The sequence below is a fragment of the Pantherophis guttatus genome, chromosome 3 (genome assembly GCF_059756535.1).
Source record: "Pantherophis guttatus breed Tessera chromosome 3, ASM5975653v1, whole genome shotgun sequence".
NCBI lineage: Eukaryota > Metazoa > Chordata > Lepidosauria > Squamata > Colubridae > Pantherophis > Pantherophis guttatus.
The window spans coordinates 148,741,412-148,755,702 of NC_142065.1; the positions used below are offsets into that span (position 1 = coordinate 148,741,412).

The 14,291-nt window shown below is 39.9% G+C and overlaps 1 protein-coding gene across 2 annotated transcripts; it reads right to left on the reverse strand.

Annotated features, from left to right (window-relative positions):
• Positions 1 to 620: 620 nt before the first annotated feature.
• FAM8A1 (family with sequence similarity 8 member A1) lies at positions 621 to 11,899 on the reverse strand. 2 transcript variants are annotated; one of them, XM_034429190.2, is made up of 5 exons: positions 8,933 to 11,899; positions 5,393 to 5,513; positions 4,122 to 4,245; positions 2,702 to 2,827; positions 621 to 1,717 (listed from the first exon to the last, which is right to left on the reverse strand). In XM_034429190.2, the coding sequence occupies exons 1-5, from the start codon at positions 9,387 to 9,389 to the stop codon at positions 1,634 to 1,636; spliced, it is 912 nt and encodes a 303-aa protein (XP_034285081.2). In that variant the 5' UTR covers positions 9,390 to 11,899; the 3' UTR covers positions 621 to 1,633. The 2 variants fall into 2 exon arrangements, with proteins under 2 accessions (XP_034285081.2, XP_034285079.2); XM_034429188.3 differs by having other exon boundaries at positions 2,688 to 2,827.
• Positions 11,900 to 14,291: the final 2,392 nt, after the last annotated feature.

Genomic DNA, 14,291 nt, shown 5'->3' on the forward strand with positions numbered 1-14,291 from the left:
AGTCGTGTCCAACCCATGATCTATGGGCTGCATGCAGCCTTGGATAGCTAGTAATGCAGCCCCACAAGATACTAAATTTTTAACATGTCATTTATATACATTAACAATATTATACATTTTATGTGTCCCAAGATAATTCCTTTTCACTCAATACAGCCCAGGCAGGCCAAAAGGTTGGATACCCATGCTTTAGATCAGTGGTGTCAAACTCGCGGCGTCACGTCCTAACGTGATGTATCGCGACTTTTCCCCCCTTCGCTAAACCAGGGGTGGGCGTGACCCGCAAGTTTAGCACCCGTTTTAGATGAAGCTACCCAGGGCCATTTAAGTCTCAGCATTTCCACTAATCTCAGGAAGTGAAATAGGAACACCAAAGGGATAAGAGTGAGAGCTCAGCCACATACTTTCCTGTTAAGTGGATCTGGCTTCCCCATTGACTCCACTTATCAGAATGTCGCAAAAGATGGTCACATGACCCCAGGACACTGCAACCATCATAAATGGTTCTAAGTCAAGGACTACCTAAACGAACAGAAAACTAACAATATCACTATTAAATTAGTGTGTCAGATGTAAAAAATTGAGAACACAGCTATTTCACATAAATATATAAAAATAAATCATGCAAAATAAATAGGCTTTATTTTGTAAGTATAATTTAAGTGATCCAGGCACACAGGCAGATAAAATAAGAGTACAAATTTACATTTTTACACTTTGTATTCCATTAGCAATTGTGTGATTTATTTTAAAATAAGAACCCTCATTTTCTTATAAAATGGTGCAAAAGGTTATGCATAAATTTTCTCTGGTTTATTCAAAGTTTAGTTTGGCTGTTGTTAAATACATCTGAAATAACTGTTTTACGCAATAAAATACAGATTTAAATTTTCTATGCTTTTATAGAAAACTTGAAAGTTTAAGTTTATGGGAAAACAATTTATAAACCATCCAAAGCAGGGGTTAAATTGAATTTGTCTTGGTTGTCTACAGCAGTACTGTCAAAGCTCTCAGTATTTGCCTGTTAATTAATACTAGTTTTACTTGCCTTCATAATATCTGATATGTTGAATTTGTATTTTGTTCAAGATACTCATATCATGCAAGACATTTAACACATGTACAGAAATTTCTTCAGTATTTAAAATACAATGGTTGTGTGAGCAATTAATAAGGCTTCTATATGAGTAGCAAACACTTACAAATCCACCAAAACAAAAACATACAATTCTCTGTTGTAAATTTCTCTCAAAAACACTGTAATTGCTTTGGTTGCTCCAATAATGACAATGGTTTAGTTTTCATAAAAAATAAATTATCTTTTGATACAGAATTAGTATTCCTCTCGTAAGAGAAATACTATTCCTTTGAAACTATCAATGACTTTTGAAGATTTTGAGTGTTCTGGCTCTGTTCAAATATTCTCAAATTCATTCAGCACTGGTCCCCAAGACTTATTGCACTCATGTTGTGACTCAGGGTTGTAATTGGCACTGTTCTTGAGTGAGATTCAGAAATCCAGCAAAGTGGCTCCAGTATATTTGAACAGTGGAATAAAAGTGTCCTTGAGTATCATCTAAGACCATATCTTTTAACTACTATAGTCCCTGCTACAATATCGTAGGCTGTTCTGTTATGTTGAAAGAATAAGAGAGTAATGAATGCTGGAAAGAAGGAAGCAATAGAAAAATTCTTGATCAAAGCTCGTATTGTAGACCTGTAAGGAAAAAGCAGACATATCTTTAGAATTTGTTGCCTGAATTGAAGACTATAGACAGAGTTATATGTTAAAAACAAAAATGCTCAAAATATTGTCAAATACATCAGTAAACATGGTTTTTTCTATTCCTACTCTTCTAATGAGTCTTTTCTACTTTGAATTAGCCAACATTTCTGCAATCATATTTTTACTTTTTGCACAGTTTAATTTCTAGCGTTACTTAATGAACACCATTCTCCTGCCATTATGAAAAAAGTTACCATTTTTTAAAATGATATATCTGTAGATTTTAATTAATTTTCTGGGAGGAAACATTACCTTACAAATCCCAAAGACAGGATGTCAAGCAACGTTTTTGCACTGATTGTTAGTGATAAAGCTTAACTTGTGATATAGCATTCCAGTTAATTTAGAGTCCTACATAATTATGTTAATACTGTTGAATTACTTAATCACACACAGTCTGATTGTTTAGGCAAACCTCAAAGTAGAATTGAATTACTGAAAATATAAATCTTACAATTGGAAATCAATTTAGCACAGCTGAAGCCGAAACATGATATAATAAAATAATATAAAAATGCTTTGAGGAAGATAACCATGACTTATTCTTCATTATATATTGTCCCCCAACAATGGGCAAATAATTAAGATTAATACGCATGCTATAAATAATTTTCCCAATTTATTCAGCTAATATAATTCAAAAATGGCTGAAGATAGATTTATTACATACATTTTATTGCTAACAATGCTTTGTTAGTTTGGTTCACTTAAAAAAAAAAACCCTCCCAAGTCTGCATTGAGTTTAGTCAGGCTGTAAAATATCTTTAAACGTAAAGCTGAAGTAGGGAATAAAAATTATGTAAATCTAATAATATTTACATTATGTAGATTATACAACATTACTGAAAACATCTAAGGATTCATATAGGTATAATATTGCAGTGACAAAAATAAAACTTACGTTGTTATGCTCACATTAGATGATGGTATCACCAACACACGACTTGGTGCAATAAGTACTGATGTATCACACGTCACAACTCGAAGGCCTAGCAGAAATTTCCCAGGAGTTGCACCACCAGCTCCCCAAATACAAATAATCTGAAAGAAAAAAAATTCTTATAACTAAAATTACATGTTTTACCATGCGTGATATCAGTAATGAAGCTGTCTAGAGGCAAGATCAACCAAATATAATACACATTTGAAATAATAACAGAGATGACTACAGGTTGTACTCAAATTACAACTGCAACTGGGACTGAGATTGACACGTGACTCTAAAGTGCAACATTACATGATCACATTGCTTTGTAATGGCAACCCAGGCAGTCCCTGTTGTCACCATAATTCGAGATGCGTGAGTCATCAAATGTGAAGTAGGAGACTCAGGTAAAGAGCAGGGTTGCTGGAGGGGTATGTGAGGGCCCTGGGAGGTCTGGCCAGGATAAGCAGAAATTTGGGGAGGTGGTGCTAGGTGCAGTATGAGCTCAGAAAAGCCACAGAGAATGAGGTGCAAGACAAAAGCAATTGCAGGGAGCCTGGGGTGCACGCATGTGAGCAAGCACAAGGCAGCCGAGGAAAGAGGGCGCAGGGTGCATGTCTTCATAGGGAGGCCAAAGAAATGGGGTGAGGTATGTGTAACTGCAGAGAGGTTGGGCAAAGAGGGTGTGGGGTGTATGTAATAGGCCATGGAAAGAGGGCATGTGGAGTGTATGATTGCAAGGAGGATGGGGAAAGAGGTAATGGGATGCGTACATACATATGTGTTAGTGCAGGGAGGCAGAAAAAGAGGGTGCAAATGTTTCCAAGTGAAAGGGGAAGTGTACATAATGCATGCAAGCATAGAAAGGTGGGAGAAAATTTGTGACCTTGCACACTTCCTCATTGACTTTGTTTGTAGGAAGACGGCAGGAAAGATTGAAAGTGGTGGTCATATGACTGTGGGACACTGCAACTGGTCACAAGTACATGGGACCTGAGTTTTGTTCATGTGATTGTGGGGGCATTGCAATGGTCCAAACTTTCAGTACCAGTTGTAAGTCCCTTCAATCAGTGCCATCATAACTTTGAATGGTCGCTGAACAAATGGTGGTTAAGGACTACCTTTGTAATGGGAGGGATAGCTTATTTTCTGTCATCGTGAATAAAATTTGCTCTTATCTACATGGTTTTGTGCAGTTTCTGATTCTTGGTGAAATGGAAATTTTAGTTGCTATTTACAGTTTGCAGTATTGGATGTCAATAGCTTTTATAAATATTCTGAATATTTATTAGGTTAATATAATCTCATTAACCTAACTAAAAATTAAAATTAAATTCATAAAACATATGGGTTTAGATAATAGTCTCCAAAATAGATATTCTATTGTTTGTACAAGTAAAATTTGTGTACCTCATAGATGCAGACCAGCAATCTGTAGATAAGGGCCACTATCATCATCTTTTGCAAGTCTTCCATGGAAGTTTCATCATCTATTTCTTCTATAATGTAGTGCATAGCAAACTTTGAGATATCCCTGCATCAAAAGTATAATACAATAAGTAATACTATGAATAAGCAATACTATTCTATGTATAGTTTAGAGGTAATATAAACTGTAAATGGAAATATTTTTATTTAGTGGACTTTTTTTTGTTTCAGAAGAATATTCAGGGTACAAAAGATATGTATTTTAAATTTGGAAGCACTAATAATAAAATATTGTCAAAGAAGATGGCATTTGAGAGCTCTTTTATACATTTTGCTTGCTCTAGCATGATAATGGTTCACCAACTGTTTCTTGAGGACAGAAACATGACACCATCCTCAACCCATCCTCAGCACATGTGATTAACTTTTGCCATATTTTCTTGATCTGCATTAAAGATAGTGTTTTTTTATTTTAGATGGCAGACATGGCTGCTTTGTTTCATTTGGCTGCTGGCAAATGTTTCTGCTCCAATGTCTAAGGTGTGTGCTGTGGCAAAAATGTCTTCTCTGGTCACCAGCTCCTGTTTTTCAGGGCCATTTTGGCCTGAGCTGCTGGGTTGCCTGCTCCCTTCTGAAGGGACCTTTCCACAGCGGAAAAATGAATCATTTGGCTCTTCCCCTCTCTGAGGTGAACTGGTGAAATGCTAGCTGCACCTTTTTTCTTTTAAAAGGTTTATTGATGGCATGAAGAAAGACTTGACTTTCTTTTTAAGGTGAACTAGTATAGTGGTAGGCCTTTGTGTTTCTTTTTTAGATTGGGTGAAATTAACAAGACTTCTGCTAATTTCCCTTTGCAGCTTAAATAGGAGGAAATCCATATTTGTTGTAGAATTTTCTTTGGAGAAAGTACAGAAGCGGGGAAATTTATCAATGGGGCCCATGGCAATTGCCATCCCAACAAAACATCTAGACAGCATCACTGCCAAAACAAGAACAGATAGGAACATGGAAACAATATTTTTTAAAAACTTTTATTCTAACCTGTTTGAACACAGGAGACAAATAGCTAAAGCTGCCATGAAAACACCCTTTACTTTTAAAATTCTTTAAGAAGGAAATATATACTCATTTCGTATGATCCATGCCTGCACTTTGAAATGAAATAGTTTACTGTACTTAGAACTAAATATATAACACAGCAAGCAGCAGATATAATGAAACTGATTAAATAGATTATGTACTGTGCAACTTACTTTATTCCACTTAAGTGCATAATACTCAAAACTATTGATGCCTTGATAAAGAAAAGAATAAAGAAATCCACCATCTCTGCTATAAATCGATGAGCCAAAGATGGGATTGTGTATTCACGACCTGAACAAAAACAGATAATTTATTTTGCATTAAATATCATAGAACAAACTCTGTAATATCAGTAAGGTCAGATAATTAAACATTTCATTTTGCACACTAATTTACATTTCAAGTGATAATAAACTCATGCTTAAGATAGGGACACAACTGAAAATTGCATTAGGTTATACATTTTACTACATATCATGATATTTTTTCATATAATTCTGCCCTTCCAAAGATAGCTGCAATGTACAGAAGGACTTCACAAAGGATTGAACACTAGCCATATTCTGCTGTGCCATGTTGTTATTAGACAATTGAGACTTAATGCCTGACCTGAAATACCAAGCACTCTCTCATAAGACACCATAAACCTTTTCTCTATCAACTATAGGACCGATCTTGCTCCTTTATTTAATTTGTGGGTTGGGTTTATGCCAGGATTTGTCAGGATTGGTAAATAGAGAACCAGGAAACTCTTGATGTTAATTGACGATCTGATCCATAGCCATGCTCTTTAAAAGAGGAGCAGGGCACCTTACACTAAGAGGCTATTGTACTAGGGACTGATAAGAGAAGCTGATGTTGAATCTCTCATTCCAAAGATACAGAAATGAAAAATTGTTACCTAATATTGTTAAGCAATACTAATGCTGTCACCAGGCATGCAGGGCCATAATCAAAGCCACTCTACTACTCCTATTAAAGTATTTCAGTAAGTACCAGTTCCTGGCTACCATTCTCAGCAGCAAACCAGGAACTATTCTCCACTGTTCAATTGCTAAGGCTAATGAGTTAGCTGTATTATATAAAATTATTTATTACAGTCATAGATCAGGATAGAGGTAACTACAGGAAAAAACCCTCTGCTCATTTCTCTGCTGTTATTTTTTAAAAATTCAAAATTGAGGAATGAATCCAGTTTCGTATAACTGGACTGATGGAAGGAGACTTCTTCACTACAGTATTCCCATTGCAACTTTTCAAGATAACCGAAAATGATATTAGGTGGGGAAAACAACTCATGGATAGACTGAACTGCTGGACAAGAGGCTGAAGCAGTAGGATAGAAATCTTTCAAAACTCATCAGATGTACCTTCAAGAACCAGCCCAAAAGATTCCTCAACCCAATTTTCAAAGATTGTGTTATTCTCATTGTAACTTTCTTATCATGTAAGTTCCTTTGTCTCTCTAAGTAGTAAATGAAATAAAATTACTACTATTACTATTTATTCTATTTGTATACCATGGAATCAATACAGGCTCTCCACAATCAACAACAAAAACATCTGCAATACTTCAGGTATCCACAATAAATACAAATATGTAAAGTAATAAAAAGCTACTACAAGGATAAATATATAAATAAAAATAAAAAATAAAACAAGTCATCCACCCCCCAAAAAAGCAAATAAACCACTGTAAATAATCATAGTGACATAGTGAGTTAAAGCTGGCAATAACAAACGTTTCAACCAAATGATCTTTGAAAAAGTTCTATCTTTATTCATTTCTGGAAGGTTGGAAGAAATGGAAAGTCTCAACCTGAAGGAAAGAATAGTTACAAGAACAGAGCAACAACTGAAAAACAGCTCAGTGACAAGCATCCTCCCTATTTTATGAAAGAGGATATGACCAAAAGTTTTCCCCTGAGAAAATTCAGTGAGAGATGGAAAGAGAGCAGCTCCGAGGGCAGAAGTAAGTGTATCAGTGCAATTATATACATATACTAAGCATTGTATTTCATTTTCTGTATTTAGGGTGCACTCATTTCATACTGCAATATACAGTATAATTCATTTATTGAGTCATCTATCATTCTTCCACAAGCACTTTTACCAGATATTTCTAGAGCGGCCCCAATAATTTTAACCTGCCGAAGGTTGATTTAAATGATTTAGGTGTGTGCTTTTTGTTAATCAAAGGTCAAAGAGAGTGAATTGGGACTAACCTGCTCTTCCAACCTTTGAAATGAGACAAAAGTTTAAGAGCAGTCATATTATTTTTTTTTAATCTTCCTTTCCATTACATCCATAGAAAACAAAGAGCCATTTCATTTTAGCAAGAGGCTAAGATAGGAGGATGACTGCTTCCTGTTTAACCTGGCCTTATGTTGCAGGGTTAATGCATAAATCTGTTACAAGGAAGAGCAATGGTGCTACATTATGATAATGGGATTTATAGCATTTGTAGTCCTAATACAGTCTTAATTACAGGTAGTCCTCAACTTATGACAATTCAGCCCAAAATGTGCATTGTTAAGTGAGAAACCTGTTAAATGAATTTGTTACAAATTTTCTTGTCACATTTGTTAAGTGAATCACCACAGTTATTAAATTAGTAACAAGGTTGTTAAGTGAATCTGGGTTCTCCATTGACTGCTTGTCAAAAGGTCACAAAATGACTCCTGAACACTGCAACCATCATAAATATGAGACAGTTGCCAAGGAGCTGAATTTTGATCGCTTCACCATAGGGATGCTGCAACTGTCGTGTGAAAAATGGTTATAAATCACTATTTTCAGTGCCATTGTAACTTCAAAGAGTCACTAAATGAATTGTTTAAGTCGAGGACTACCTGTTTTTTTCCAGTGGGTTCATCTTGTCTCAGTGCCCATCTGGGTTTATGCACTCCAAAATTAGGACATCTTAAGTACTGTACACAGTATCTGATAAGGTGGATCCTAATCTGCAAAACCTTTTGCTATAGAAAAATTAAATGAGTCTTTTATGATACCACAAACTTTTTCTATGACAGTCATCCCATTATGCAGTAAACACACCTCTCCCTTCGGCAGACTTCTTTCTACTTCAACCCTGACTAGTGGTAGGAAGTCACTGGTGTTTCCAGATGGGGTTAAGACTTCAAACACACACCAACCATACAGGTAGTCCTTCAATTATGACCATAATCGATATCAAAATTGATGTTGCTAAGCGAAACGTCTGTAAAGTGAGTTTGCCCCATTTCACAACTTTTCTTGTCACGGTTGTTCAGTGAATCATTGCAGTTGTCAAGTCAGCTGGTTGTTAAGTGAATGCGGCTTCCCCATTGACTCTGCTTGTCAGAAGATCGCAAAAGGGAGTCACGTGACCCTCGGGGAACACCGCAATACGAGTCCGGCGCAAAGCAACTGAAGTCTGATCACGTGACCATGGGGCTGCTATGACAGTTGTGAAGTGTGAAAAACGGCCCTAAGTCCTTTTTTCAGCGCCGTGGTAACTTCGAACGGTCACTGAATGAACTGTTGTAAGGCGAGGACTACCTGTACCAGCCACGGTTAACACGGAAATTAGCTCCAAGCCTACCTCAGGCATCCCAACTGCTCACCTTCGCGCCATCCTTTCTACCCTCTCAAAGCGTTCAAAGCGCTCTTCGGCCGAGTTTCCCTCCCCTTCCCCCCCAATCACTTCTTCATCTGGAAGGGCGACTCACCTGCCGGTCGGCCAGGCTCCCGTTGGGAACTGCCAGCTGGGGCAGCGACGGTGGGAGGAGCGGGGCGGAGAGCCGGGGGCCCATGTCGAACTGCGGGCGGGGGCCAAGCCGGGGCCGCGCGGGCCGGAGCCGAGCCAGCGTCGGGGGCAACGGAGGTGGCCAGGAGGTAATAGCAAGGGTTGCTGCTGCTGTGGTAATAAGCGCCGGGGGGCGGGGCCGAAGCCGCCGCGTTCGCTGCTCCGGCCATGAGCGCGGACAGGCCGCTCTGCCAGCTGAGGTAACCGCAGTACGAGTCCCAGAGCCATTGGTGCACGCGCCTGGAGTATTCCCCCGCGCTGATCGCCTCTTCTTCTCCTTCTCCTTCTCCTTCTTGGGCCCGGGGGACGCTCCCACTGCCGCCGCCGCCACCACCACCACCACCACCATCCTCTCTCGGGGCCTTCCTGGCTTCTGCCATGGCCCGGCCCAAAAGCCTTCTCCGCCGTGCTTGTGGCGGCCTTGCCTTGTGCACTGCGCAGGCGCAAGCCCGTCAGCAAATTGTCTTTGCCCTCGCTCGAAGGCGGAGGATGGACCGCCGCCCGGAACGGCCTTCTTCCCGCAACGCGAACGTCACTGGCCGCGGTGGCAGGCGGGGCGCCTGAACCATCTCGGCCGGTGTCTTTCCGTGCCCCGACGCTTACATACAACCCCCCCCCTCCCGTCTCCTCCTTCGCCCGCTATCTGAAAGAAAAAGGGCTGTGTGTGGGGGGAGGGGGGGATGTTACGAGCGGTTTATTTTACTCAAGATTCTCAATTGGGTGTAAAAAAGGCTGTGCAAGTTGTCGGCCCAGACTTTGGGGGGGGGGGAGGTAGGGACGTTGTGTTATTGTCTTGGCCGCCGCCGTGATGAAATCCTTGCTCGGATGAGCGAGCTTTTTACTTAACGTTCGGTCGGTTTTTCCAACAGCTCAGCGTTCCTGTTGTAGGTGCGCCTAACCTGGAGTAGAATTGGTATCGTTGCCAGCAATTGTTCTTATAAAACAAGGGTCTCCAAAACCAAAATCAGGGAGTTGAATTCTACAACTCTTAAAATTGATTACAGCTAGTCCTCGACTTAAAACAGCTCGTTTAGTGACGGATCTACGATAGTTCACCACGGCCAACTCTGTTGCAGGACAACTTGCCACAGGACAACTTGCTGCGGGACAAAAGTTACACTAATATCAAAGAAATTGGTGGAATAGAATCATTAAAGAAAGGATGCAAAAGGAGGGACAGAATGAAATGTGAATGGCAAAAATTAAAATATTTTTTATTTATTTTAAATAATTAAACAAAATTGTTATAAATTGTCCTGCAATGAGTTGTCCCGCGGCAAAGTTGGCCGTGGCAAATTGTCCTGCAAGCAACCTTCAAAGTTACAGCAGCTCTGAAAAATGTGACTCATGACTGTTTTTCAGTTACGACCTTTGCAGTATCCCCATGATCATGTGATCCAAATTCAGATGCTTGGCAACTGGTTCATATTTATGACCATTGCTGTGTCCCAAAAACATGTGATCCCCTTTTGTGATTATCTGACAAGCAAAGTCAATGGAGAAGCCAGATTCACTTAATCCCTGAGTTATTACTAACTTAACTGCGGTGATTCACTTAACAACTGTGCCGAAAAGGGTTGTAAAATGTGGCAATAACATCAATTTTGGGCTCAACTGTGGTCATAAGTCAACCTGTAGCTTGGAGGCCCCTGTTGTAAAATAAGCATGTCAGCTACAACGGCGGGCAGAGAAGTGGGAACCAAGAGCCAAACAGGATTCCTGGCACATATATGGCCTCTACCAGGAATTCCCGAAGGAGTTGCTGGGCAGCTAACCCTAACCCTTGGGAATTGTGTCCAATTGAAACAGCACTGGGTTACCTGATTAACTGGTGAGGTTTCAGGCTACCATAGGTTTTACATCTCAGAGAACACTGAAAAAAATTTGTTGTGGGACAGCAATAAAACACACAATTTAAAATCCTTTTTAACATGCATGCGCGCACACACACATGCACACACAGTTCTCTCGCTCATTCTGCTCCAATTTGACCAGGCGTAGTAGGTTTGTTTGTTTATAAATTTATATAGCTGTGCATCTCACATGGCTTTCACTGTGACTTTGAGAGGTATACACTTAGTAATTAAGGAATTAGCTTGTTTCTTGTTAGCTATATTAAAATGTAAAGTTCAAATGAATTTTCAGTAGACAGACATGTCACGGTTTAGCAAGTAACCTTTTAATAATTTAGCATATCTTTTAATACAGGACTAGTAGAGTTTTCTGGACAATAATCCTGTCTTAACCAGAGGGGATTTAGAAATTATTTTCATTTCAGTATCTTTCTGCCATCTGCTGGCTACCTAATGCTAGTGACTTTGCTCACACTTTATTACAAATCTAGTTTTTGACATAAGAAGGTGTATATACAGGCTCATAAATCAGTATCGACTGAGGAATAAGAGAGAGTATTTGCTTTTTTTATATCCCTTTCAAAGATGTGGATGAATTTATACTATACTTTCTGATTTCAAGAGCAATTGGAAAACCCTTACAGAAATTGGTTTTGTGCAAAAATTTAAATTGTCCTGGATGTGTATTATCCAAGAACTATTTTCACAACTTTGCTGTTTCAACATCATCTCCACTTTGTTGTCCAGTTCAGTTTTGTATATTTCATCTGATGATATTCATATATATTTAAAATAGTAAAGGGTGCCCTGTCCAGTCGTGTCTGACTCTAGAGGCCGGTGCTCACCTCTACTTGGCTGAGGGAACCAGCGTTGATCAAAGACATTTTCTGTGGTCATGTGGTCAGCATATGCCAAAGGCGCACGGAACACTGTTATCTTCCCACCGAAGTGGTATCTATTAATCTACTCGCAAATGTCTTCAGTCAAACTAATACAAACTAATAAAAGGAAAAAAAAATAGAAAAATGAAAAGATGAAAGTACCTAAAGAAAAAAAAGGAAGCTTCAGATTTCCTTTGCAGCAAATCCAAGTACAATTAAAAATTTATTGTTTATTATTATTAAAAATTCACCCTTTTTCCATTATTCAGATTTTTTTCTAATCATCGAAACCAAAAATCCTAAGTACATTTTCCTCGTTTTATGTAAACATTTATAAAGATTTTCCAGTCAACCAAAAATGTAGATATTGTTTTTTCTTTGTCTGTTCCTGACCTCTAATTGATATTAATTGGTCACCGATTGTGTTGTACTTAAGAATTGTCTTGCTGTATGCTGTATCCTTCCTGATAATAAAAATAATGCTATTCCTTATTTCTTGTGTCCTGAATAAGTACATAGTATGATCTGCTAACAATGGCCAATTCCAGTATCTTCCGATTCCCTGTTGCCGAAGTTGTCAAAAATGTAGGAGACTCATTTCATCTTTCATTGTGTTGCACTCTCCCATATTCTCATAGAAAGTGTACCTTTTTGGTTTTCAATTTTTTTTCTTGCATAGCAACATCAGTACTTCCAACTTTAGCCGATCATCAGCATTATATCATCCATCACTTTATAGGTAGTCCACGAGTTGTGACGGCAATTGAGACTGGAATTTCCATCACTAAGCAATGAGATCATAAAATGCAACCGCATCATTTAGCATTGGCAATCCCAACAACCATGGTTGTCAGCATTAACTGAATTTCACAGTGGTTAGGCAAGGCAACTTTCTGCCAGCATCCCACAACCAAGTACATCTCCACCCCAACGATGCCCTTGATGTGATGTCTCGCTGCCTGGAGGCTGTGCGGGTCTGGATGGGGAGAAATAGGCTCAGACTCAACCCTTCCAAGACCGAGTGGCTGTGGCTTCCGGCGTCCCGATATAGTCAGCTGCTGCCATTACTGACTATTGGGGGGTGAATCTCTGCCCCCCACAGAGAGGGCTCGCAATCTGGGTGTCCTCCTGGACACACGGCTGTCTTTAGAAGAGCATATGACGGTTGTGGCCAGGGGGGCTTTTTATCAGGTTCGCCTGATTCGCCAGTTGCAGCCCTTTCTGGATCGGGATGCCTTGCACACGGTCACTCACGCCCTTGTCACCTCCTGGCTGGACTATTGTAATGCTCTCTACATGGGGCTGCCCTTGAAGAGCACTCGGAGGCTCCAGCTGGTCCAGACCCCTCCTGCGTGAACTGCACTGGCTCCCAGTGGTCTTCCGGGTGCGATTCAAGGTGTTGGTTACCACCTTTAAAGCGCTCCATGGCATAGGACCCGGTACCTTCGAGACCGACTTCTGCCACCAATAGCCTCCCACTGGCCAGTTCGGTCCCACAGAGAGGGTCTCCTCAGAGTGCCATCAGCCAAGTTATGTCGGCTGGTGACACCCAGGGGAAGGGCCTTCTTTGTGGGAGCCCCTGCCCTGTGGAATGAACTGCCCCCGGAAATGCTAAGATCTCCAACCTCCGTGTATTTCGCTGTGCCCTCAAGACTCTCCTGTTCCGCCAGGCTGGGCTTTCAATGTAATGATTTTTAAACTGGGTGTTTTAAATTTTTGGGGTTTTAAATCTGAGCCGAAATGATTTAATAATTTTAATTATTTTTAACTGATGTCTGTCTTTGTGCTTTTAATAGGCTGTACACCGCCCTGAGTCCTTCGGGAGAAGGGCGGTATAGAAATAAAATTATTTATTTATTTATTTATTTATTTATTTATTTATTTATTTATTTATTTATTAATTATGTGGGGAAGCTGGCAATAAGTTGCAAGTACCCAGCCTGCAGGTAGGTAAGCGGCTGCTGCTGAGTGGAAGAGGGAGCGGGGTGGGTGGGTAAATGAGGGTGTTGCAGAAGTGCAGGTTGGGTTGGGAGCACAACAGACATAGGCAAGAAGGATCGACAATGGTGTGATGTGAGTCAAAGACATTCAATAATGGTAGTGTGGTGTGATCTGCACTGTAGATGTGCAGAGATGTGTATGTGATTGGCCAGCATGGTATGAGCACAGAGTGGCTGGGAAGGTGTGCATATGAGGGGGGAGAGACTTAGTCCAGCAATTTACAAGCTTCCTTTCCAACTGGAGAGGTTGCAAATGGTGATCACAGGACACTGCAACTGGTTATAAGTGCAAACTGGTTGCCAATTGTCCAGATTGTAATCACATGACTGAGAGGGTGCTGAGAGAGCCAAAACTCTGAAGACTGGTTGTGACCATTTATTCAGTGCTGTCATAACTTCAAATGGTTGCTGAACAAATGGTTGTAGGTTGAGAACTAGCTGTATATTATCTATTATGGTTTTCCTGGTAAAATACAGGAGTGATTTACTGTACTTTCTTTCATGAAGTAAGAAATGCTTTTGCCATTATCACTAAAGTCATCATCCAC

Excerpts from the sequence above, each read along its gene's own strand:
- FAM8A1 (XM_034429188.3), bottom strand. The coding sequence starts at position 9,389 with ATGGCAGAAGCCAGGAAGGCCCCGAGAGAGGATGGTGGTGGTGGTGGT. Across the intron at positions 2,828-4,121 it reads TGCTGGTCTGCATCTATGAG|ATTATTTGTATTTGGGGAGC; the intron begins GTACACAAATTT and ends TTTTTCTTTCAG. Across the intron at positions 1,718-2,687 it reads TCTAATGTGAGCATAACAAC|GTCTACAATACGAGCTTTGA; the intron begins GTAAGTTTTATT and ends TTTTCCTTACAG.